Source organism: Microtus oregoni, unplaced genomic scaffold (genome assembly GCF_018167655.1).
Source record: "Microtus oregoni isolate MIOR12 unplaced genomic scaffold, Mior012 000022F_ref0000154, whole genome shotgun sequence".
Taxonomy (NCBI): domain Eukaryota; kingdom Metazoa; phylum Chordata; class Mammalia; order Rodentia; family Cricetidae; genus Microtus; species Microtus oregoni.
This window is the reverse complement of record NW_024543081.1, coordinates 7,685,326-7,712,241: the sequence shown is the minus strand read 5'-3', so window position 1 is coordinate 7,712,241 and position 26,916 is coordinate 7,685,326. Positions and strand designations below refer to the sequence as shown.

The following is a 26,916-nucleotide window of genomic DNA, read 5'->3' as shown; positions in this document are numbered from 1 at the left end:
CATGGAATGGACCTATTCCTGTATCTTTCCCAGACACCTTCCGGTGGGTGGCACGGGGTAGTCTCACACAGCCTCTTCCCTGGCCCAGCTCCCCACCAGCCTCCAGGTAGAGGGTGGGAGGTATTCCCGAATCATGGTAGGTTGAATGTACATTTTTTATGCTCAAGTGCTCCGCATCCAAGGATGCTAAACATTTAGGGTAAAAAGAGTCACACCTGCACCAAGTGTGCACATCCTTCCCTCTTCACCCTTCTCTAACGGTACAACCCAACAACTAGTCACACCGCGCATGCCTCACACTGCTGTGACATGCACAGGAGGAAGTGCCCTGTGCAGACATGACCTCATCTGACACATCTTTTGGGTCGGTATCCCTGGGACCTGAGACAAGTCCATGTAGAAGTGGAACACAGCTGTAGCACCCCGGGGAGACCAGGGTGAGGCTGAAGGAACAGCTGGCTGCAGCCACAGTGCCACATAGGGAACCACCCTGTGCCAGAGCCCGCTGCAAGTGTGATGATGTCTTGGTCAGGGTCACCCCTCAAAGTGACCTCAAAGTCAGGGTCACTCACTGCATGCACAAGTGAAGGTCTGCTGAACTCTCGGCTGACAGTCACTGTTTAGCCACAGGTATGAAACCACACACACACACACACACACACACACACACACACACACACACAGAGTGTTCTGTAGCAAGTCCAAGGCAGGCAACACACTTAAGACTGGGAGAGTCAGATCTGTCACCTCGGGTAGTTAAAAGTCTCCATAGCAGAGACCTCCTTGGGGTCTACAGGGAGGTGGCACCAAGGGCCAAGGACCGACTCCAAGTCTACTGCCTCCACCTGAGTGGCCCAGTGGGTGACTCCATTTGCCAAGAGTGTCTTTCCTTACACATCTGCCTCTTAGCTCCAGGGGGTTAATGGGTGGACCGCATAAGTGTGAGCTTTCAACACAGTTCTCAGAGAAATAGAGCTGACCTGCAATCCCCCTCCCTCCCCAAATTCCCAACAAGTGGGCTGGACCTCACATATTTTGAAATTCTCACATGGAAATATGGAAAAACGCAGCTGGTGAGCTGGGACCGCCCAAAGTCACAACCCCATTGTGTCTCACAATTTTGCCTTCCATCAGGCCATCAAAGAGCTGGACACTGTCAGCAGCAGCGTGGACCTGCGCTACCTCCTCAGGGTAGCCTGGTCTACAAAAACTAGTTCCAGGAAATCTAGGACTGTTACATAGAGAAACCCTGTCTCGAAAAACCAAAACCAAACAACAAACAACAACAACAAAGACCATAGCTAAAACCACGGTTTCCTCCACTGCTGTGTTTGTGTGGTGGTCCACATCCTCGATTAAGGGGTTCCCTTTTCTAGTTTGTCCAAAGGGTTTTTTTCTTGCCCCCTTCTTTCTAATCATGAAAGAGTGTAAAAAAAATATCATTTTTTTCTGCATTAAGAAAAATATTTTCTCCTTAAATGTAGAGCTAGGGACATGGTTTAATGGTTAGAGGACCTCATACCAGAGACCCTAGGTTCACTCACTCCCCAATACAGCCAGAATCAGGTAGTACAGGCATATGGGCCTATATAATCCTCAACACACTCCAGAGGTGGAAGCCAGAGTGTCTGGACTCCAAGTTTATGCTGGGCCTCGGCTGACTCGAGTCCGCCTGGGCTACCTTAGCCCCTGTGTCCGAACAGGGAAAGGAAACTTGGATCATTCCTTAGGTGTGGTGACAAGAATGACATTTATAGGTTGACATGCTGCTAAATCACCTTCATGTCTGTCCTAAGATAAACCCAGCTGGTTCTGTTATCTACAGACAGATACTGATACCTTCCCAGTGCCAGCCTTCCTCAGCACAGAAGAGAGTGCAACCACTCAGCCACGGTTCAAATGTGTTGCCCCAAACTCTCCGAGCTGCCTTCTTGCTCTAGAGTTTGTTATGTGTGCTTCCCCCTGCCCCCTCCCCGTTAGAGATCTTTTCCTTCAAACAACACCTCCTGGCTATTTATCTTCTTATCCCCTTCCTTTTCACTTGCTTTCTGCTTCGTTCTTCCCTTCCCAAACTTCCTCAAGCTCCCAGTGTTCTTTTGCTAAGGATCCTTAGCTCACTGGATTTCAGGCTTTTTTTTTTTTTAAGTGCCTTTTTTATGTATATGGATGTTTTGCCTGCATGTATGTTCACCATGTGTGTGCAGTGCCCATGGAGGTCAGAAGAGGGCATTAGATCCCTGGGACTAGAGTTACAGATGGTTGTGAGCCACTAGTGCTTGCTGAGAATGGAACCCAGGTCCTCTGGAAGAGCTCTTAACCCCTGAGCCATCTTTCCAGCCCCTACTACCTTTTTTATCTAGCATCAGCAATGTGATTTCAACTCTTTATTCTGATTTTATGATGCCCTGTGAATTATTATTTTAAATTACATTTACTTATTTTGAGTGTGCGTATGTGTGAGCATGTGTGCCACAGGTACACGTGTGGAAGTAAAAGGACACCTGATGGGAGTGTGCTCTACCCTTGGCACCATGTGGGTCCTGGGAATTGAACTCAGGTCATCAGGCTTGGTACCCACTCTACCTCTTGCCTGGTCTGCAAGGTCAGACATGGTATTTCCATTAACATTTTTCTTCTTTCATTAAGATTTCTAGAAAACTTTCTCAAACTTGTGTCTTCTATGGGTTTGAGTTTGTCTTACTAAGTACATAGCATAGCAGGCATCTACTGTGCCAGTGTGTAGACCCTTGTGCCCCCGGCCCTGGTACGACCATTTGCTTCCAGCCTCATGACCAGAGACCCTTGGATTTGTCTAGGCTGGCACTGTTGGTCACACCTCATGACTGTAAATCTTTTTGCCTCTTATAAATGTCCCTCCTGTGGGCTATCTTTACATCAGTGGCAGATTCCACCAATCACTTGTGTCAGAGACGAGTATGTGCCAGGTAGTTGTGCCTGGACAGGCCTTGCTGATGAACACTGGGAGCTTGCTGGCCCCAGATATAGCTGTGTAGGTCCAGGTAAGAATTCTCACTGCTTTCCATATCCTTCCTCCATAATACTTAGGTTCTGCCTGCTAACATCTGGAGGCATGCACGCTAACATCTGAAGGCATGCACGCTAATATCTGGCAACGCCCAGTCTGGATACCACTCTACCCCAGTGACCCATAGAGTATGGAGTGCATGACCTCAATGAGCATTTAGGACCCCTGTGAGGTTCTGCAACACCCCGAGGCTCATTCAATTCTCCAGGATCCAGTGCAATATTCAATTAACCTACCCAACACTCAACATTCAATCATATCAACTGACGGTTCCCTGACATTCCTCTCCTCTCCTCCTCCCTGCCTGATCTCTCGGCAGGTTCCTTTCTCCTCTTTGGTCCTATACATCCCCAGAAACCACTTCCTTGCTCTCTGCATGTGCTGCTCCCCATCTGTCACGGGCATGGAGAAAACAGAGGGGTGGGGTATCTGTGCACCACTATCCGCTAACGCTACTGCAGCCCACAGGACTCTGGGGTTTAACACACGACAGCGCCTTGATGGCTAATTCTAACTGTCAACTTGACACAAGCCAGATTCACCTAGGAAAACAGCCTCAACAGGGACTGTCAAGGTCAGGTAGAACTGTGGGCTTGTCTGGGGGGATTATCTTGACTGTTAATAGATGGGTGAGGACTTAGCCCACAGTGGGTGGCACCATTCTCTAGGCAGGCAGCCTTGAATTATATGAGAGTAGAGACTATGACTGAGCACGAACCATGCTTGCATTTAGTCTCTCTCTGCCCTTGGATATGAAGTGACTAGCAGCCTTGAGTTCCTGCCTTGGCTTCCCCACAGTGACAGACCTGGAATCATGAACCAAATAAACCCCATCTCCCTTTAGCTGCTTTTTGTCAGGTTTTTGTTTTTTTTCTCGCAGCAAGAACCAGAACCAGAACAGCACCTATGAAATCACTACTGCCTATATCAAGAGGGTGAGACTCCCACTGTGTATCAGGTCTTCAGAGGACCCTATGGGTACCCTTGGTCTTCAGAGGACCCTAACGCAATGCCCTGACGAGGCAGGTAGGACCGTTCCACTGCTTCAGGACAACTGCCAGCACACCCAGGTGACAACATGCCCGAGTTGTCACCTAGGGAAGCCTGTGGCAGGCTTGGGGGAGTGGTCTCACCGGGTTCTCGGTCTGGTTGATCCCGACCAGGAAGATGAGCTGAGAGAAGAAGAGCGCCCCAATGAGGTTCTTGTGGATGCTGTGCAGGTTGGAGCGCAGTGTCCGGACAAGGGAGAGCAGGACAAAGGCCACCAGGAGGGCCACCAGGGACAAGGACAGGGCGGCATAGGTGATGATCTTCAGAGGCAGAACCTCGCCATGCTGCAGGTGGGTTGGTTAGAGAGAAGTGAGGAGTGGGCTCTGATGGATGTTTGAACAACACAGACAAAATATTGTGATGGGCATCAGATATCAAAGGCTGGCAGGGGACCAGGGGACAAGTTTGGGATGGTGAGCAAATTCTGGGGATGGATGAATGGTTGGCAACAGCTGCCCAGCAGGGGGATGTACTAATGCTACCAGCCCATGTGATATATATTTCAGCCGGTGTGGCATATGCATTTAATCTCAGTCATGGAGAGGCAGATAGATTTCTGAGTTCCAGGATAATCTGGTCTACATAATGAGATGCCTTCCTCAAAAACATTTTTGCTAAAAAAACAAAACAAAAAAAAACTTCCTACATAAATCCCGCTGTCAGGAGTGAGTGAAACAGTCAGTCCAAATACTGAGATGGAGACATGTCAAGGGGACTCAGTTTATGCAAACTCCACCCACGTGTCTCCAGTAGCACTGCCCCTCCCCCGCTCAGCCAGCAGTCACAGCAGACACTTAACAAGGAGACTGAGTAACTTGTGACACAGCCCCATTGGCTGCTGTTTAATACATGGGAGGGGTCTTCACCTATCCAGGGTGGCCTCATTTCACATGGTCCTCAGACAGAACCCACAAGGAACGTGGGTACAAGGTAGGCACCGATGAATGAAGCTGTGAGGGTCTAAGCCCCTCGGTGTCCTGACTTGTCAGGCTGGAATTTCAGCTCTGGTCACTTGGAGCCTAGACAGTCACCTGAATCCTGCAGCTGGTGCGTCCTTACCCTCGCCACACAGCCTCTTGCTTCCAAGGGTGACTAACGTGGCTTGCTTTTAAAACTCCAGGTAAATATACATGAGATTGACCATTGTGAGCCTCCAGGCACACGCTTAGTGCAACTATAGAGTCCTGGGCAGTTTGGGGAGTTTGGGCATTTTGGGTACAGGTTATCTGATACCTTCCAGATGGCGGTGACAGCTGTGTGCCATGGCTGCTCAGAGCCTATACCCCAGGCATCAATCACACCACAATGGCCAGCTCATATTCTCAACCTGCTTAAGATACCAGAGGTACCATCTCCCTGTCACTGGCTTCCTCTCCTCACGCCTCTGTCCTTGGGGGCACTGTGTGGCCTGACAGACATTCAAAGTGGAGGTAGAAGCAGCTTGGCTGGAGGACCCTGCCCTGGGAGACAGTAACATTCTAGAAACTTCTGAGCCTGGGGTTAACCTGTGCTAGTTGATTTTAGTCACGTTGACAAAAATCTAGACAGATCTGGGAAGAGACAATCTTAATTCAGTAAATGCTTCTGTATGACTGGCCTACAGTCAAGTCTGTGGGAGAATTTTCTTGATGAGTGGTTTATGGGAAAGGGCCCCGCTCACTGTGGGCAGTGCTACCCTTGGGCTGGTGGTCCTGGGTTCTATAAGAAAGCAGGCTGAACAAGCCAGTAAGCAACAATCCTCTGTGGTCTCTGCTTCAGCTCCTGCCTCCAGGTGCCTGCCTTGAGTTCTTGTCCTAACTTCCTATGACAACAGACTGTGATTTGGAAGTATAAGCCAAATAAACCCTTTCCTCCCCAAGTTCATTTGGCTATGGTTTTTCTAAAAACCCTTTCCTCCCCAAGTTTATTTGGCTATGATGTTTCATCAGGGCAACAGAAACCCTAAGACACCTTTTATACCTTTACAGTTAAAACCTGGGCTCTTTGAAATGCTTTTGTTGTTTGCTTAGACAGGGTTTCACTCTGTAGCTCACTGACCTTGACCTTGTAGCGATCCCCTGCTTAGCCTCCTAGGTGTAGGGCTTGGAGGCCACCTGCAGTTCTAACCTTCCCTTTTTAAAAAATTGCATTTATTTTTGTATGTTTGTATATGTGTGCATGTGTACAAATGCATGCCGCAGTGCATGGGTGGAGGTCAGAGGGCAACTGGCAGGCGTTGGTTCTCTCCTTCCACAATGTGGGGCCCTGGGGTGGAACTCAGGTTATCAGGCATCTTTATCTACTGAGCCATCTTACTGGTCCCTAAAACTGCTTCAAGGTTTTCTCATCACCTCTTCAAACAGTTGCTAGAACACAGCTTTCAACGGGCACATTTGGTTTTCTCAACACACAAGGAATATGGGGGCCTTGGGAGGATGGGTTGGGGACTAGGATTCCAGTTGCCATGGGGATTAGTCCCCAGGCTCACTAAGGGAGTGAGTAGCCGTAAAATGCCCACCTCACGCCTTGAAATGTCCATGAGCACGGCGCAGCTGGTCGAGTGGCTACACTGGCAGGTGACGTGGGTCCGGTTCCTTGACAGCAGCTCACAGCCCTTGGCTGACCACCCTCCAGTCCCACCAATGCTGTGGAGAAGAGAGAAAGGCGTGAGCCTGTCCCATCTACCACTGAGACAGCCCGGGGGCTATCACCCAGCTGCAGGGTCTCGGGGGTCATCCTGACATCACTGGATCTGGCTGGGAAGGAACGGCCAAGTGCAGAGAACAGCCACCCGTGGGTGCCTAGTGTCACAACCTCGCTGTTAGCTCCTAGCCTGAACCTTGTCCCTTCCTCACAACACTGAAGACAAGGGCCATGGCCACTGTCACCAAGGACACAGCCCTTACAGACCCTGGCACTGGGTAAAAGCTTTCCTTTCCTTTTCATAGCTGGTCTCGGCTCTCATGAGCACCTCTCAATTTCAAAGGTTATGTGCCAGACACAGAAAACTCCAAAGACAGCAGAGCCTGTGGCCAGAGGCGGCAGCCAAGGCCGAGACGGCCACTTTGTTCAGTTCACCAGCCATACTGGGAGCCTCAATGGCCTCAGCAATAAGCATCTCTCCATTGTCCACTTTCATGTACCCCTTGCGCAATGTTTTACAGGAGCCGCCTGGAAGCCAGGGTCCAATTAGCGCTGCTGTTTCACTGATGGAAAGCCCCAAATAACAAGTTGTTACGAGGGCCCTGCCCTCTGTGGCTCTGGGAAAGTCCTATAATCCCTCTGATCCTCGGTTTACTCGTCTGTAAAATGGGGTGTGACGGTCGACGCACTTTGCCAGGGGTGCTCAGTTCAGGGGATCACGGCAGCAACACAAAGCAGGGGGCAGATCACTAGAGCCACTGCTAATTGCCATTATTCAAACAAATAGACAGGGACAGCCAGCCGTGCCCGGCAGCCATGGGGCCCACACACCAGACACCAACGCTTCCCTTCACTCTCCTTTGTGAGCCAAAGATCTATTAGGCCCCGGACTAAATGAGCTCACTTGTAAACGTTTGGAAAGTACCGAGCCGGAGGAGAAGATGAATGCTCCTGCCTGAGCATGCGCCTGGGCGCCCAGCACAGACTCATGTGGTAGCTCCCCTTTCAATCCCGGGGACCATGACATGGGAAATGGCCCTGAGGGAGGAGCTTCCAGATGTGCACCCAGGCCCAGCTTTAGACATGCAGAGAGGGCTCGGGTTCTGATCCCCTGAATCGCAGGCTCCCTGTGATGAAGAAAAGCAGGACACTTCTCACTTCAGACCATGTGCCAAGCCTGGTGATGGGGACTATTCCAGCACTTTCTTGTTCCACCCTGTGCCCCTCTATGTAAGGGCAACCAAAATGAGACCAAAGAGCGGGGCAAGGAGGTGAAGGCCCAACATGGCTCCTGCAGCTAAAAAGACAAAGGTAATGACCCTGTTGGCCTCAGCCACAGATAGGTCCCTGGCCTTGGAATCCAATGCCACACAGGAACAGGGCAATAGCATCTTACATCTTTTTAAGTCAACCTCCCCCCTTCCTTGATTGCAGGTGCACCCCTGTGTGGCACATCGTGAATCTGGTCATTCTTTGAGTTATCTCTGATGGCTCCAGAAACAAGTCAAACACACCCTGCTATGGGGGACAGCCTGGGACCACCACTGCCGCTTCTCTGCATGTGTTTATCTCTGAGTCCCATATCCTCCTGCAAGTGGCATTCCCTGGCAGAGAAATGGGTGCTTGTATGGTCTCCATATCGCAGGTGTTCTAGAGGTGATCAGCCCATCTCTGCCACGGCCTCCTTGAGGGAGACTTGTGTATGCATGCCTATTTCTCTGTGAGTATTGTGTCTACCTGTGTACATGCCCTATGTAGTCCTGCATATGTATGTATGCATGTATGTATCTACGTATTAGTGCATGTGGATCATGTCTATATTATGTGTGCACATCTTTGTGCATGTTCATGTGATTTGTATATAGGACTATATGTTTCCATGAGAATATAAATAATTCTTCAATGTGCACACAGACTTATGCACCCATGCGTGTGTGTGTGTGTGCGTGTGGGCATACACTGACACTTCTAAAGACAAAATGGGGGAAGCCTCCTATGTTGTTAAGCCCTGAAAGGGGAAAACAGCCTTCGTTCTGCCAACTGAGCCTTCTGACCTCAGCCAGGCCCTCCCATACAAACAGGACTCTTGCAGAAGAGGTTCTTACAGGCTCTTGGGGTCCCACTTACTCAAGGGAGTGGTTCCAGAATACACAGACAGGCTTGCTTCGCTCCTCCGTCTCCAACAAGGCAAATTCCACCAAGACGGGCCTCTGCAGAGAGGGGAGTGGGGTCCCCTCACTGTACACCATGGCACTCACAACTGGGGTGTTGATGACGGGCCGGTTAGGCAATCTGTGGCAGAGAGGGACAATTACAGGAATAAACATGATTAATTCACATTCCATGTGTGAGAACCTGCGTCCAGACGCTATGAGGACATCATGGTCAGATGAACAGCCGACACACAGGTCACAGACACAGACCACACAGCACTGCCCTCAGGAGGGTCTGGGCCTCACTGCTGGTATTCTCAAGAGAACAGGGAAAAGAGCCAGGCACGGGTGGTGCAAGCCTTTAATCACAGTACTCAGGAGGCAGACTCAGGTAGCTCTCTCTTAGTTCGAGGCCAGCCTGGTCTACAAAGCAAGTTCCAGGACAGCCAGAGTGGTTTGGTTATACAGAGAAACCCTGTCTCAAAAAACAAGCAAAAAAAAAAAAAAAAAAAAAAAAAAGTACAGGGAGACTTATCACCTCCAGGGGAAGGAGGCTTTAGAAACTTTAAGGAGCAGGCATGTCACTGCAAGATGTCAGAGGCTATTACATATGGTGGTGACACTGGGAGCAGTAGCATGGCCCACATAGGGATCAGGTTAAGTGACCACAGACTGGAACCCAGTCACCCATCTCTAAGCGTGATGCAACAACAAGGACTGGGGAACAAGGAGGCACCCACAAACTACAGTAGCTGAGAGGGCTTGTGTGTAGCCTTCTGTTCAGGGGCAACATGTGCCGTCCAGTACACTGGCTGAGTGGCCCTTGGTACTGGGCCAGCAGAGGGCAGATGAACCTATAGGTATAACCTATGACAGCCTCTAGATGTGGTATGGGGGACAGGATAGAGCCCCCTGAGGTACACATTGGTACAAACAAAAGAACATATGGGCATAAATGTGAGGACAAACTGAAGCCAAGGGCATGCACGATCCCAGGGCACAGCGCCATGGCAGACACAGAGCCTCTCTCTGGCAGTCACTGCAGGCCAGGGTCACTTCGTAATGTTATGTGGGTGACAGTGAGTGATTAGGACTTTGACTCATGGAGGACTCGGGGTGTTGGGGAAATGGGTCCCCTCAAGGTCCCTATACCCAGGTCTCACCGTAGGCTGCGGTGATCGGGGTCATAGTGTTCAGGCAGCAGCTGACCCAGAGTCCGGTAAATGATGACCAGGGCAACGGCAAACTGGCCAGGGTCGTCGGGGTGTCTCCTCTGTCTGCTGAATGAGGTTTCTCTCTCAGCCCTGGCTTCTGGTTGTGGCGTCTGTGGTGCAGCCCTCCGGTTGCCCAGCCTCCCCGTGGGGCTTTCTGCAGTGTGAGAACAAAGTGTGAGGACTCAGGGCAGACAGCTGTGCCAGGCCCAGTAGTTCTACCTTTGGGTATGCGTTAGAAGAGTCGCAAACAGATTTGAAGATGTGGCCACAGACTGTCCAAATTCACAGACGTAAAGTAGCACAGTGGCCACTGAGGTTGGACTTGTTAGTGACCAGTGGCTAGTGTCACAGCAACAAGAGGAAGGGCTGGGGAGGGTGGGAGGCACTGGGGATGCAGCAGACACCTTTGGATGGGGTGTTTAGAGGGGCAACAATGCCATGTGGTGGGGGGTTGGGGTCTTAGCGACACCCCCACTCAGAACAGTGCTGGGAACTACAGGAGGAGACAGGGGCCTTCTGCACGCATGAGTTCTGTGCCCTGTGCTTTCTAACTTCATGCTAAATGTGGACATGTTTTCAACTGTACATGAGAAAGGCAATGTATATACCCCATACATAAGTACATAGCTGGGGTGCCCAAGCCTACAGTGTCATGCAACTCACTAAAGCAGCTATGATGTGGGAGACTTTGGTGGGAGGCTGACTGTGCCAGCACCTGGGCTCAGTGGAGGAGAGGACAGGGAGAGAACATGTTCCCATGATCAGGATGTGGAAGGGATGGGTCTACTCCTACTAGACACCATGCTGCCTGACAAGTGGGCAGTGTGGTCTATGCTGGCCAACTCTAGGGTTTTGGCAGCTTTCAGATTTGGCACAATGAATAAAATGCCACCTGCAGGGCCATGGAGAATTAGGAATGAGACGATATGGGATTCCCCATGGGAGTGTTCCTTGAACCATGCCTCAGCAGCAGATAGGTGACAGTGTCACAGAGACAGAGTCCTCTTCTAGGTAACAATGCTAAGGGACAGACACATGTACACACACATAATAGTCTACCTGTGCACCATGTAGGCAATACATATATGGATATGTGCATGCACAGAATACTTACATGCATACGCACACACCACACATGGTATTTGTGCACACACAGGATATAACCACATGCACATATAATATAAACATGCATACATATACGCATGCATTCCTGGAATTGTACATATATATGCATATTAATAAATGTATATGTACACTGAATATATATATACATGTGCACATTAACATATACACAAACACAAACATTCTGCAATACACATATATAAACATTAACATATGCACATATATACATACTGGGTATACACACATACACATTACCATTCACATACTAAATGTATATGCAACATATGCATGCATACACAACATACACATGTATACCACTCATATACACATCAGGAACATACATAACCATGCATAGATAGAATATACACATGCTTGCCTGCAAGGGACACTCATAAGCTCACACACAACACAATCACTTTTGTGGCCCGCTTTGAACAAACATGCATGTGGAAGCTGCAACCGAACAGCTTGGAAGCTGGGGCCTGTTCTGAGCTCGCTCCCACATCCATGAGAACCTCACACAGTATTTGTAGAAGATGCCTGAGCATCACTCAGGCCTGCTTGCTCCGTAACTTGTTCAGGGCACACGCAGGACTCTTAGGGGTCACTCTCTCCTGAAAGGACGGAGACACTCAAGGCAACAAGGGGCTTCTGTGTAGGCAGCTTCACCTTTTTTCTCTGGCGGTTTGAAGGTGTCAGCTGGGAAGGACACGGAGGACTCCAACTCCCTTGGGAACTCTTCCCGAATGTTCTCAAACCTTGGCACCTGGGCACCGGTGAAGTTAAACTTGTCGAAGACATCAACTGCAAGAACTGGGACAATTCCTTGACTCACTCCCACGTGCTAGTGCTTTCTTGAACCCCGAGTTTTTATATGACAGCTGTTGTTTCCACAGCAGCCATGATCTCTAGGGAACCTACTGAGCGTCACACAACAGGACACCTGAGGGTGACACAAGACAGAGTGTGTCTCTTTACAGTGGCACCTGGCACTGTCTCACATGCTCTGGCGGGGTGAAGTATGAGGGGCAAGGCCAGCCACAACATGGCTGTGAAGGGTACTGCCCCACTCTGTTCTCCGGGCCATGCCATCTCCCCGCAGCCTTTCCAAGTGGTGGAGACAGAGGCAGAACTGGTGAAATCGACCGTGACCGAGCAAGCTCTGTAGCACGGACTCACACTGTCTGTTTGTCCTCTGCCTTGTGGAAACACCTGCAGGCCCCTGATGGGACACACAGTCGCGCTGTCCCTCAGCTGGTGCTGGTCACCGCCACTCTGACAAAGAGGTAGAATCATGCCTCTATGTGCCAGGGGCCACTCTCACACCATCCTGCCCTGGTTAAGGCTGCCTGCTGAAAGCTGAGCATAGACGTGCACACCTTTAAACTCAGCACAAAGGGGGCAGAGGCAGGCGGATTTGTGAGTTCCAGGACAGCCTGGTCTACAGAGTGAGTTCCAGGATGGCCTGAAATGCATAGTGAAACCCTGTCTCAAAAGAGCTCCTCAAAAAAGACTCACTGCTAGGACAGTGCCTCTTGAGCCACCTGTAGGAGGAGTGAGGGGTAGAAGGAAAAGCCTATGGTGTGGGGTAAGGGATCTCAGAGGGTCAATATCAGCAATGCTGCTGGTCCCACACCTAGCTAGAGGAACTCTCTGTGGGATGGCGATCTTCAGGACTTGGGGACTGCTTGCCAGCTTTGTCCAGAGAGATTGGGAACTGATTTTACCAACCTGGGGCTTTCTCTGCTTGAAGGAATCAGGACTGTTAAACTCCCAAGCCCAGGAGATGTGTGTACTAGCATTTGATGTAACATGGACCATGGGGTGCCAGTAGCACTGATTGCTCCCAGGCTGGGAGAGCCTGCATCTCCATCCCCACATGTCCCTCCTGCATGTACTTCCATCTGTGTTCAATGGGGAGAGGGGAATATTGTCTCCAGGCAGGCTGCACTGTGGGGAATCCCAAACCTGGATGTCTAGAAGGCCAGTTGGACTCCAAAGACCCCAGGCTGACACTGCCACAGAAGTATCTGACCCCAGGAATGACATCAGCCACTGTAGATGTCTTTCGAGTTGGGCCTCTTCTCCCATTTTACAGAAGAAGAAGCTAGAGGTTAGAACTGAGCTGCTGGCTCACTTTTCTACCGAGTGCCTGGGCTGTGCCCCCACCCACTTCATTGTCGGTGGCCAATGAATGCCCAAAGTCCCTGGGGGTCAGGTGTTCTGCCCTCCCACAGGTCAGTCCGTACTCATGTTGGCGGTGATGATGATGAAGGGTCTCAGATAGGTCCTTTTCACATTCCGCGCCACATTGCTGAAGTACGCCTCGAAGTGCCTCAGGAGCTGTGCGGCGCCGCCCTCACTTCGCTGGATCTGTTCCCACGATGCCTGGGTAGCCGGGGCCAGGAGGGCACTGCCCGTCTGGACAACATCCTGGACAGATAGACAGACAAACAGATAGCTGGTACTTGGTCTTCTGTCCTCAGATGCCTGGTACTGAGATGGAGCAAACCATCTTACAGACAGCCAGGAGCTGACCAGGAGAGCATCATCAGAGTCAATGTCAGAGGCCAGAGACTGCCAGGCGAGTGTCCGGCTGAGGGCCGTGCCACAGGGAGGGAGCAAAGCAGGGCTACAAATGGACATCGGCAGTCAGAGACTCCACCAAGAGCGTGCCCTGCTGGGGTCGGTCTCACATAAACATCCACAGACACCAAGGAGGAAGACAGGCAGGGATGTCCCTTTATTTTAGACCCTGGACCACACAAGTAAACCAGAGAAGGGAACCACAGTGTACTTCGCTGAGGAAGGAAGTGTGGCGAGGCCAGCTGCGGGCATATTTGTGGGACAATGCCCCACATCGACACCCACCACACCAGGGTTTATGTGAAACAGCGGTTAGCACGGTATTGGATGTGGGACTTAAATGACGTGGAGCAGAGGGCCTTTGAGGGAGGGTATCTGTAGGAGGCTCAAGAGCCCATCACTAGGCTTCACCATTCTCTGACTGTGCCCTTGGGCAAACCCTAAGCGTCACGTGCCTCAGTTTCCTTATCTCTCAAGGGGTAAGAAACTATGCATAGCTAAAATGCATGCCACTTAGACTGCTGTGCCTACTCAGTGGTCCCTAACCATTAGCATTGCTGCTGTCAGCAAAGCTGTGGTCCGCCCTTGCCTCATGAGACTTTCTCACACCGGAAGTGAAGGGATTTGGACAGGATCCCGTACTGTGCTTCGCCAACTGAGCCCAGCTCCTGACTCTGCACTGAGTTCACCCTCCTCTTACCTCGTGGAAATTAGCCTCCCGAGTGGCTGCCAAGTCGAAACCCTGTTGGTGGCTCTCATGCTGGAGGATGCGGGCCAGCAGCTGGTAGGCTGTGCGCACATCATTGCCAAAGAGTGTGCCATTGCGCTGTGTGGCGTTCCTCAGCGCCTTTGCCAGCCTCAGGGACCTGTCTCCGTCCATCCTTGTCTCGTTGCGGCTCAGCTTCTCATTCTGGAACAAAAAAAAAGAAATAGCAACGTTTGCAAATGAATTTCATTTGCTCTGGCCCTTCCCGCCATTCAGAAATTCTCTACTTTCTTGTAACTTTGATAGTACATTAAAGATTCCAAACCCAGAAACGATCCTGAGTTGACAACAGTAGCAAGAAAAGGGCAGGCCTGCTGGGCAGAGTGCGTGGAAGCAATGCCACAGTTTGGTGACAGTGAGGACTCTGTCTACAGAACCAGAACCGGAGGACAGAAGAACTACGAACTTGAGGCCAGCCTGACTCACCTGAATGAAGGAAGTGGGCCTGGTCCCTGCAGCCCCAGGGTTGTCCCTTCTCCATTTGCTTCCTGATTCACAGCCTCTTGGGAGCCATATGTGACCCAAATGCAACCCCTATAGCACAGACCCAAGAGGCACCTCCCCAAGGCTGTGACCTACCATGGCCTTGAGATCCACAAAGGAGCCTGAGGTACAGTTGAAGAGCTCTGGGGGAAGCCAGCCCTTCTCTCCGCTGCAGTGCCGAACTGCATTGCCTTGGGAACAAAAGCATGCTCAGACTGTGCTTCTGTCAGACCACAACCCGATACACTTAGCCAACCCTCGCCCTGAGCACAGATGAGGGTCCAGGTGGGGGCTGTGTCAGCCAAGTTCACAGCCACAGGACAGGGCCAACGCATGCGCTCATCTTCTCTGCTGAAACCCAAGCTGCCCTGATAGTTAGGCTCAGACCCTCTGGGTTCCCGGCAACACAAGCAACTCTGTGGGCATGGGCAAGTCTGTGAGACAATGAGCCAGTGCTGAAGACCTCCACACAGGGCTTACTGGAGACAGCATAGACACCATTACTTGCCGCTTTACAGAAAACAAATACCATAGACAACAAGATGACTTGCCAAGGCCCTAGGCAGAGTGGCAAAGCATTTTCATCTGTTACGCCCCTTTCATGTTCTGCCTCCTGCTATTGAGGGGAAAACTATGTCATTCCTCCCAACACATTCCTTAATTGCATATTTGAAAATCAAATTAAAGGTGTATGGGTGTTTTGTCTGCATGTATGTCTGTGTATCACCACCACATAAGTGCCCATGCCAGGGAGGCCAGAAGAGAGCTTTGGATCCCCCAGAACTGGAGTTACAGATGGCTAGGAGCCACTACGTGGGTTCTGGGAATTGAACCCAGGTCCTCTAGAAGAGAAGCCAGAGTTCTTAACCAAGGAGCTATCTCTCTAGCACATGGGATTATTTTAGCGTTGACATTCAAAAGCTCAGATGCTCAGCCCACCTTAGACTGGTTTCCTATCCTGAGGAAAACCCAGGCACAGAACTTACCCACTGATCCTTTGGGGCATGGCACTGCTGCTGGCTGTCCAAATTTCGTCTGTGGCCACCAGATGCCAGCCTCAAACGCTCTGGGACACCCATTGTAGATCACTGAGGGCAGAGGAAGGCATCATTCAACTCGGCTCAGCCGGACACAAAATGTCCTACGTCCCACCTGCAAAAGGCTCCCGACACGAGTGACCCCCAGCACCTTCCAGTCACCATACACACCAGTGCCTCACCAAGACCAGGTTTCTAGAAGGCCAAGAACACTCAGAATAAATGCTGCCAGGATTCTCCGAGCCCAAGGGATATGCAGGCACACACATGCACATGCTAGCATGCACATGTTAAACATGGCAGTCTCTTCTGCAGTGTGAGCAGAAAGGGGTCAGGGGACAATAACAGACCTTCACAGCCAAGTGAGGTGACCTCGGCAAAGGGGTTATCACAGCGGTTGCACTGGCGGCCGATAACGCCAGGCTTGCAGGCACACTGCCCAGTGTCCATGTCGCAGGCACGGCTGTGGGAGCCATGGGGGAAGCAGTCGCAGGGAAGGCAGGCATCCTGGGCTGGGGGCTTGTAGTAATTCTCCTGGAAAAGGCATAGGTGGGGCGAGATGGCTCAGTGGGTAAAGGTGCTGGCCACACAAGTCTGGCCGACGGAGTTCGATTCCCAGAACCTACAGAACAGTGGAGGGAAAAAACTATCTCCACAGAGTTGTCCCCTGGCCTCTCCATGTGCACCATGACACTAAATAAATAAATGGTAATAAAACTCTTTTCTTTCTTTTTTGTGTTTTTTTTCTTTTTTCTTCTTCTTTTTTTTTTTTCGAGACAGGGTTTCTTTGTGTTGCTTTGGAGCCTGTCTTTGGAGCTCTTGTAGACAAGGCTGGCCTCAAACCCACAAAGATCTGCCTGCTTCTGCCTCCCGAGTGCTGGGATTAAAGGCATGTGCCACCACCACCTGCCTGGCTAAAACTCTTTTCTTTTTTTTTTTTATTTTTCGAGACAGGGTTTCTCCGTAGCTTTTGGTTCCTGTAGCTCTTGTAGACCAGGCTGGCCTCGAACTCACAGATATCCGCCTGCCTCTGCCTCCTGAGTGCTGGGATTAAAGGCGTGAACCACCACCGCCCAGGTCTAAAACTCTTTTCTTACACTTCTTGTAAGAACCGAGATGGTGCTCAGGGCTTCATGCATATTTGACAAGTTCTCTATTCAAAACTATTCCACAGCCTCCCCCCTCCCCCAGACAGGGACTCCCTTCACAGACCAGGCTGGCTTTGAACTCATGATCCTTCTGCTTCAGCCTCCTGCGTGCTGGAATTACAGTCATCTAGTACCACACCTAACTAAACACTTGCTCTTACTTAACACTATGCTAATTTTGTACATGTATGCATATGTGTATGTGACTACAATGGTGTGTCGGGAGCTCAGAGGACCACTTTAGGGTTGTTCACGCCTGCTGCCTCATGGAATCTGGGGACTGAAGTCAGGCCAGTACGCAAGGGCCTCTACAAGCTGAGCCATCTTGCCTGCCCACTTTAAGTTCTGATGAGAAAAACCTATAGGCATCTTTCCCCTGAATGCTGCAATAGGCCTCTTCCTTCCTCCTGTCACCCACGGATGCAATTGGCCTCTCTAAGCATGCAAGGCCAGGCCTGAGCCACGTTCATCCACATTCATTTCAACTTGACACTTAGTGTTTCGAGGTACCAGGCCTGTGTCACTGTTGGAATCACCGTGGAGCACTCGGGGCCAGACTGACACTGGAGAAGCATCACAGGCAGCCCACGGTGACAATTTCCTTCGTTCTCACCATGTCTCCTTGACAACATGTCCCTTACTGAGCAACTACAGCTACGCTAAAACCCAATGGCAATCTTCCAGAGGCAACTCTGAAGGCCCCTGCAGTTGGAGGCGGGGCTTCCCACAGCTGTGGCTAAGCACACAGGAGCATATTCTGAAGCTGTGAGAACAGGTGTCCAATGCTGTACACACATTAGGTCTGGATACCAAGACAGGGTGTGGCTTGTGTATATGTGTGTGTTGGGGGGTTGGGGAAGTGCCGGGGATCAGATCCAGGGTGTGTGCAATGCCAAGTGTGTGAGCTTTACCTTCTGTATGTATATGAGTGTGTGTGTGTGTGTGTGTGTGTGTGGCGGGGGGAAGTGTGAATACAGGTGAATATGTGTATATGAAAGTTTATGATATATATACACGCGTATATCTGTCCATGTGCGTAGACTCATGTTTGTATGTAGGCCGTACTGTGCATGCATGGACAGCTTGCTGGGCTCAGGTCAAAGGGAGGTGGGGACAGACTGGTGGCCTCTCACCTTGCACTGGCATTGGCCGTTGGTCTTGTTGCAGTCTGGATCAAAGCCTTGACTGACGGCACAGTGACAGGGGCCACACACCGGGTTCCCCCACCAGCCTTTGGGGCATGGAAGGTCGACTCTGATGGAATAAAAAGTGACAGATGAAGGATACTCAAGGAAGTTTGTGCCCTCATCCCTCCCTTTAGGGGCCACATACCCAACCAGGCTCTGTCTACAGAAGTGGTTTAAAATGATGGTTTTCTCCATGTTTTCATCTGTCTTAAAGACACACATGAGAATCCCAGTGAGGGCCTCAGTGTGGCATAGACGGGGGGGGGGGGGGGTGGCGGCAGGGGGGGGATGGCATCTGTTTGTACCTTCCCAGGGGAGAAGAGGCAGGGAAAGGGTGGGGATGGCATCTGTTTGTACCTCCCCAGGGGAGAAGAGGCAGGGAAGATGGGGACAGAAGCCACGAGGGTCACCAGGCAGTGTCACGGGCTCCCTTACTTGTTCTCGCAGTATTGCCCATAGTGGCTGGGCCCGCATTCGCAGGAGTAGCCTCGGGGACTGTTGGGGGCGCGCACACACGCTGCTACATGCTTGCAGGGGTTCAGGAGACACGCGTCCACACACTTTCTTCCGAAGTACCCTGTGGGGACAGGGCCAGCATAAGCTCTACTTCAAGGCCTCTCCTGCATCCCATGCTTCCCGAAGCCGACGGTTCCCGTCACTCAGCAAAAGGGAGGAGCAGCCTCCCCTCCAGGTCACAGGAGACAGACTGGGGAAACATGGAAGGCAGCCATCCCAGGCCGGGGGCGGGGTGGTGGTGGTGGTGGAATGCAGGGGTGTAGGTCCTGGCTGTTCCATACACATGGACAATAGGAGCTCTTGATGGACAGCTTCAGTACGTCTCCACCCACCAGGTCCAAAGGTGACCGGTGAATGTGTGACATTAGGATACGTCACTTTTATACTACTGTGCTCCAGCTGCACTTGGAAATTAAAGTCCCGAAATGTTCTCTAGGCTGAGAAAGAAAAGGCAAGGGACTCTGTTTCCAGTAGAAAGGTCCTCTGCTTTCCGAGGGGAGTAGGGAGGTTGAAAAAAGGTCTACCTCGGTAGCCCAGGCTAGCCCCCGGGAACCTCACCATGCAGCCCAAGTTGGCCTCAGATTTGCAGCAATTTTCCTGCCATGACTGACATTTCCTTCCAGGTGCTGATATCATAGGTGTGAGTCACCATGCATGGCACAGAGGCCACTTCTCTTAAGACAGCTCAGGACCCTATAGCCTCACTGAGTTGACCGGGGAAGCTAATGGCCCAAATCAGTTTCCCTACATGCACTGTAGCCACCAAAGGCTCCTCTACTGTGTGTAAAGGGAGGGCCCCACCTCTGTCGCAGATGCAGGAGTAGCTATCCCAGGTGTCACGGCAGTGGCTGTGTGGAGGGCAGGGGTCTGAGGCACACGGGTCCTCCACGTCACAACCGTCCTTGACCCTGACCTTGAGGGCGTCATTCATGTTCAGGGTGGCAATGTTGGTAGACGTCTCCCCCATCCTCACGCCCTACATTTAAAAAGTTGAGGGCAGCTGGACTCAGTCCCAGAATGGTAGAACTGGATGAACCCCAAAAGGTAAAGAGAAGTTAAGAGAGCCCCCAGATTCTCTCCCAGTCTGAACAGTTCTTATAGAGGCTAGAGACATGGGCAACGCTGGATCACACAGCATGGCCAGCAGCAGAGGAATGTGTGGTTTGTGTTCCCTGCAGGGGACTGTGAGCGGGACAAGGGACATGTGAATGGCTCCCTTGGCAGTGGTGGGACACCTGTGTGGATATGAAGTTGGACCAGGTAGCCATGGCAAAGCAAGAGGATGAAGGCTGGGGATGCAGGGACTGGATCCTGGCATAAAGAAAGCTATGGGGGAAGGTGGGAGTGAGCAGGAAACGTAAGTCAAAGTTTAGGTGCCTACTAGATGGCCATTCCTTTGTTAAAAACAAACTGAAGATACCAACTGCAGTGACGGCGGCCTGAGCCAGCCATGCAAAGACGTGGTGCCATGCCCACCATACCTGCATACAGCCTCGGAAACCATGGCGCACAGACAACTTGTCCTCAGACACACCTCCGATGACGATAGTCCGCATCTTCAACCCAGGAAGCTGGTTCCCAATCTGCACCGTGCTCTACACAGAAAGAACGGAAGTCTCTGGGCACACCTTCCCAGTGGGAGGAATGTACTAAAGACCAAGGCAGAGGGACACGAGTCACCTCCCTAGAGCCTCCAAAGAAACACCTGGCCTTCTGGAGGGAAGCAGGCTGCCTGTATGTGGCACATAGGGCATGGGATCCAGGTGGTCAGTGGGGACGACATGGGCAACCTTCCTGCCCTATAATGGGCATAGCACCCAAACAGCCATGCTGAGAGAATGAGCTGGGTTAACAGGAGGCAGGCAGGGAGTAGGGGCCACGTATTACCATGGGAATACCATGGGTTGCAGCTGGCTCCCAGCCCCAGCAAGGGGCATCTAAACTCAACAGCTATGTACTCTTAGAATGTGGTGCAAGGTGAGCTAAGACTCCGAGGCATTCTCTCAGCATGTGGGTATCTTCTGGCATGTGCCATGTTCTCTGGCTGGGAACTGCAGTCTGGTTCAGAGAGCATTCTGAGGGTGCTGTCAGGAGATAGCTGCCATAGAGTTGGGACAGGTGTGTGTCTATGTCTTCCAGCCTGTCGGCTCCCTCGTCTTTTCCAGCTTAATTCACTATTCCCCTTTCTGGGAAAGGTGTGCTGATATCTGTGCGTGGGGACAGACAGGCACAGGGCTGGACGATGAGATGCTACTCAGAGCAACTCTGCTGAGGGGAAGCTCTGCAAAGGCACCTGAAGCACCATGCTGGGAGACCCAGGTGGGCAGGGCCCGACTCCAGACTACAGAAGTATCCTCAGCATACGTGGAACAGAAGATACAAAGCCAGGGATGCCAACCAGTACTTCTCCAAACCTCCAAGGTCCCTGCAGGCGCTGGCACATTGAGCATCATTGTGCTTTCCCGGGGGCCAATGAAGGAACGGTTCCCAGGAGGGTACAAGTACATACTCACTTGGTCCATCCCATAGTCCAAGGTCATAACGGCCAGGTATTTGATGTCCTTGCCCTCCTTGGCACTCCTCAGTTCTATTAGCACGTGGTGCCATTCTCCGTCGGTTACCCGGGACTTGGACAGCTGCATGGATGCCACGTCGGAAGGGCCATGGGAGACCTCGAATTGGATGTAGCTGTTGAGAATCTGTAGGGCAGAGAGAGCCACACCAACTGACTGGTGCAGTGACGTGGAGAGCATTCTGCAGACATCTAACAACACAGACATGCGGACAGCTTTAGACATGGCACCAGCATGGGGAAAGAAATGGATTTAAAAATTAGGAGCCAGGTATGATGGTGCCCACCTGTTATCCCAGAACTTGGCGGGACAGCAGGAATGGTCCTGAGTTTGGAGACAGCTTATTCTAAATAGCAAGTGTCAGGCCAGCCTGGGCTACATAGTGAGACTATCTCAAAAGAGGAAGAAAAGAAAACAAAGACAGACACAGGTTTGGCTGGGGATGTAGCTCAGTGGTAGAGCACTTGCCTGGCTATGTAAGGCCTGGACTTTGCTCCCTGACAACAACACACACTAACAATTAGGGACAATTTTAGTTTGTCAGGCTCTAATCTTGTTTAAGGACATGCATGAAAATCACGAGTATTGCACCTAGCCTAGAACAGTGTTTTAAGTTAATGCAGTTAAGGCCAGGTGCAGTGGTGCAAGCACTAATCCCAGCACTTGGGAGGTGGAGACGGGGGCAAGGGCAGGGGAAGCCGAGGGGTAGAGGCAGGGGCAGTGGATCTTCATGTGTTTGAGGCCATCCTGGTCTACACAGTGAGTTCCAGGCCAGCCAAGACAAAAACGAAAAACAAAACAAGCAAAACCACAAAAAGAAAATAAAAGGAAGCAAAGAACATGAATGCAGCTGGGGACTGACAAGATGACCCAGGGGGTAAAGGCACTTGCTGCCAAGCCTAATGACCTGAGTTAGACCCCTGAGATGCCCAAGATGGAAAGAGAGAACTGACTTCTGCAGTTGTCCTCTGGGCCCCACATACACACTATAGTACATACATATACACACATATAATTAAAGAAAGAAATACATAAATGTCAAATTTTTAAATTAGCACAAGCTGGAGCAATGGCCAGAGGATTTTTTTTTTTTTTGACTTGACAGAGAACTTGGTGAGTTGGACCATCCTCCTTCTGTGGGTCAGGACACCTGTGTGACGCTCTGAGTGACAAGGCTGAGCTGGAGGGCAGATGTCAGGGAGAATGAAGCCACAGGTCCTCTAGGGGCTGCTTCCCCCAGGGCCGCCAGCTGGATCTGAAGACTCAGTTGTAGCACAAGCTGAAGAGGGTCGTGCAGGCCCACGGGGCAAAAAAGAGAATTCCCATCCCAACCAGGCTGGACGGGCAGGAATCTTCAAGGCTTAGCACTGGGATGCTTAAGGGCTAGACAGACACTCTGAGTAAACAAGAAACAGAGCAGATCTTGCAGGGACAGAAGCCTGGCTTTGACTTTGTGACTGCACTAACATGTTCTGGGGCAAATGGTTCCCCTGGTTGCCACCAACAACAAACAAGATGACAAGGACACCAGCTCGCTCTAGAATTTCAGCACGATGCCTAGCACTCAATAAAAATTTCCCAAAGTATAAGGACACGGTAGCATGTCTAAAAACTCAGAAGAGTATAACAGACCCATAGGGATGACAGAATTGTCAGAACCAGGCTTGTGAGCAGTCATGAGAGCCACAGACAGACTTGGGGACCATCAGACTCTTGTTTCTGGCTGTCTGTGTAACATTCCAGAAGGATCAAGCCACTACATTTCAATACAGGGGAGAAAAAATAGAAAGCAGGACTGTGGCTTATGTAGATGTTCAGTTAAAGATTAATGCCCACCAAATTGAGACTTAGATATAAAATCCACTGAACATGACACACTTGAAATGCAAAGACATAGAAAATGTTGAAAGAAAAAGGGTGGACACAGCCAGGTAGTGGTGGCACACGCCTTTAAACTCAGCACTCAGGAGGCAGAGGCAGGCAGATTTCTGAGTTTGAGGCCAGCCTAGCCTACAAATTGAGTTCCAGGACAGTCAAGGATACACAAAGAAATACTGTCTTAAAAAACTAAAACAAAAGCAAAAGGAGGACAGAGACACTATAGACAGAAGGGCTAGTGTGGCTATATAAGTAGACAGAGCACTTTAAGGCAAGCATCATCACTAGAGAGAAAAGGACTTTCCTAAGGACACCAGAGCCAGCCTGCCAGGAAGGAAAACAGGTGAACACTGAAGTCCAGATGCAGATTGCCACAATAACAGACAAAAAAATCCAAACCAAACCAACAACCCCCCCACCAAAAAAAAAAACCAAAAGCAAAACAAACAGAAAAAAACACTCAACTTTGATAATGGCATAGTTTTTTGTTGTTTTTTTTTTTTTTAGAAGTTGGTTATTTTATTTCTTCCTTCCTTTCTTTTTTTGGAGACAGGGTCTCATACAGCCCATACTGGCCTCCAACTTCCTATGTATGCCCAAAATGGCTTTGAGTTTCTAATCCTTTGGCCTCCACTTCCTAAGTGCTGGGATTACAAAGGTATGACACTATACCTGGTTTATGCAGTGCTGGGAATCGAACCAAGGGCCTTGAATACACTAGTCAGATGATCTACCCACTGAGCTACATGATGTAGGAGGGTCTTCTGTCTATGTGTTACTTTCATTGGTTAATAAAAAAACTGCCTTGGCCTTTGATAGGACAGAAAATTAGGTAGGCAGAGTAAACAGAACAGAATGCTGGGAGGAAGAAGACAATGGGACAGATGCTATAGCTCTCCTCTCCAAGATGGATGCAGGTTAAGATCCTTCCCAGTAAGCCATCACCTTGTGGTGCTACACAGATTATTGGAAATGGGTTAATCAAGATGTAAGATTTAGCCAGTAAGAGGCTAGAACTAATGGGCCAAGCAGTGTTTAAAAGAATACAATTTGTGTGTTGTTATTTCAGGTGTAAAGCTAGCCGTGCGGGAGCCCGGTGGAACGCAGCCTGCTGCTCTTTCTACAGCTACATTTCCAACCCCAGACACAGTCTGTTTAAACACAATTAACGCCACCATCTTGACATATGCGGATCTCTCTACATCTCCTTGCTTGACAACTGCAGAGCACTCATTCTTCTCAAATACACAGAAATGTTGACAAAGGCTGGCTGCATCCAGGCGTTAACGCAAGCCTCAACACATTTCCAAGGACTGAACTCCCCGGGCCCAAGTTGTATGGCCTCTATCATGTCAGAAACAATATCAAAAGGTTTTAGTAGATGGTGCCTCATGCTGGCTAACTCAAACACTCCACAGGCCCTGGAGGAAGCCCTGCTTCCTCTTGACTTTGATTTCAGAAGGCATTTTTTACCTTTTTACATCTCGCTTCCTTTGGCTCATAGAGGTTTTCTGGGCTAGTGAGGTACTTTTTCTCTCTCACTAGCCTTGCTGGCAAAACCACAAAGTAATAGATAACAATGACGATGAAAATGTCACGTGTCTACAGCAAAAGGAGAAGCCATGAATAAACCCCAGGACAGAGACAGAAGCTGACGCCCATCTTGGACGGCTACCCACTTCAGGACAGGTGCCAGCAACAGCATGATATTCCACTGGACACCTGGATTTGGGGCACCTGACAGCAATTATCCAACTTGTCTGGGCTTTGGACACTCAAACGGCTGCCCCACAGTGTTACCCAGGCAGTCTGGAGGCCACAGGCTACACATGACATACAAAACACAACCAGAAAATTCCTGAGATGCCTGGGAGAACAGGCATTAGGAAATCATACCTAGGTGGTCTCTGGTAGAGGTCTACAGGACCCCTTGAGACCATCTTTGGTGCACCCAGTCTTCCTGGCTGCAGTCCCTGAATTTATGGATGAGCTCCCAAAGGTAACTACTCAGTCAGGGCTAACCCTGCTGAACGCAGCCTTTTCCCCTACAGGTCCACTAATGATAGCCTGTGAGCATCCATCATCGCCCGACTCAAAACAGCCAATGTAATGTGTTCCGACAGAGAAATGCCTTCCCCGGGCAGAACGGTGCTTCCAAGTTCAGCCCAAAGAGAGCTTCTGGGGCAGCAGGTAAACTTGTGAAATTACAGCTAACGAGAGAAGAACAATGACAGCTGCAATTACCCTTGACGCACACGCCAACACCCCCAACCCAAGTAGGGTGCTGGAGCCATGACCCCAGGTGAGTGGGCAGGCAGACTTCTGTCTGCGCTGACGGCCCCACCCTCCTTCTGCCAGTGCAAAGGAATCTCTCAAGGGGCCCTGTGGCCTCTGACAGAGAACTGGGAGGGGGAGGGCTCTGGGTGTCCCATCTCCTCCCACTCTCTGAGCTGAGCCCTGCTCCAAGGAGGTGCGGAGGGGTTCTCTGGCTGACCCAGGTCCCGCACGGCCCAGATCACACAGTCTCTAGCCTCAGTTTCAGACATTCTTCAGAGTTCACCTCTTCCTGACCATCTCCTACCCACCCCAACTGCCTGACGAGGAATGAAGAACAAGGATCCAGGGCCGAGGAAGTAGAAGAAACAAGTCATAGCTCTGTGCGGACATGGGGACAGTAGGGACCGTTGGCACCAGTTCCAGGAGCCACTACCTTTAGAGGTGTAATCTTGGGACAGAAGTGCTATGTGTTTCACATGCCGGTGTAGTCAGACTCCTTAGGAAAGTAAGAGACTGATATGTAGCAGACTACGCTGAAGGGGGACAGAGGATGACCAACAGAAAAGAAGTCCATGGCACTAGGGCCCACTAAATGCACTCACATACAGACACACACAGAGACATGCATGCACCCATGCATAAACATACATACATATATGGGCACACATGCACAAACATACATTCACATATTGGCACACATGCACTCATAGACATGTACACAAATGTGCATACAAATACACAGTCATGAACACATGCAAACACAGACACGTGCATGACATGCACAGATGGACACATAGATGCACACATACATACATATATGCTCAGACACATTCACATACAGAGGCAGACACAAGCACACAAAGAGACATAGGCACACATGCATGTGCTTATATATACATACTTTGGAAAAGCCTGAAAGAAAGAAAGAAACACCCAGTTATTAATTCCTCCAAATTTGTGACTAAGTCCCTGCTTGGGCATGATTCCCCTAAGTGGCTATTGATCCCCTGGGATTTTTGCACAGCAGGAGCATGTCAAATCCAAGGGGATCCAAAGATAGAGAATTCTGATCCTGCCCAGGAATCACGGGCCATGGTTTATACAAGAGAATCTGTCCGGTCAGTGTGAATGGGAACTGCCAGAGACACAAGGACAGAGGATGAGTGACAGGCTTAGGGGAATCCCCTGGCCAAGCAGTGAGTCCCAGACTGTGGGCTCATCCTAAACACCTCAAAAAAATCCTCAGGATGAACATAGG

At 50.5% G+C, this 26,916-nt stretch overlaps 1 protein-coding gene across 2 annotated transcripts in view; it reads right to left on the bottom strand.

Annotated features, from left to right (window-relative positions):
- Positions 1–26,916, bottom strand: part of Celsr1 (cadherin EGF LAG seven-pass G-type receptor 1) — a 134,530-nt gene that overhangs the window by 10,857 nt on the left and 96,757 nt on the right. For both annotated transcript variants that reach the window (XM_041672251.1, XM_041672252.1), the window contains exons 10-24: positions 21,444–21,629; positions 20,412–20,525; positions 19,732–19,906; positions 18,850–18,991; positions 18,361–18,481; positions 16,430–16,613; positions 16,029–16,130; positions 15,139–15,233; positions 14,494–14,703; positions 13,457–13,640; positions 11,877–12,020; positions 10,035–10,239; positions 8,846–9,010; positions 6,594–6,720; positions 4,180–4,380 (exon numbers count right to left, since the gene is read on the bottom strand). In XM_041672251.1, coding sequence (XP_041528185.1) covers positions 4,180–4,380; positions 6,594–6,720; positions 8,846–9,010; positions 10,035–10,239; positions 11,877–12,020; positions 13,457–13,640; positions 14,494–14,703; positions 15,139–15,233; positions 16,029–16,130; positions 16,430–16,613; positions 18,361–18,481; positions 18,850–18,991; positions 19,732–19,906; positions 20,412–20,525; positions 21,444–21,629 — 2,355 coding nt within the window. The remainder of the gene's footprint in view (positions 1–4,179; positions 4,381–6,593; positions 6,721–8,845; positions 9,011–10,034; positions 10,240–11,876; positions 12,021–13,456; positions 13,641–14,493; positions 14,704–15,138; positions 15,234–16,028; positions 16,131–16,429; positions 16,614–18,360; positions 18,482–18,849; positions 18,992–19,731; positions 19,907–20,411; positions 20,526–21,443; positions 21,630–26,916) is intronic.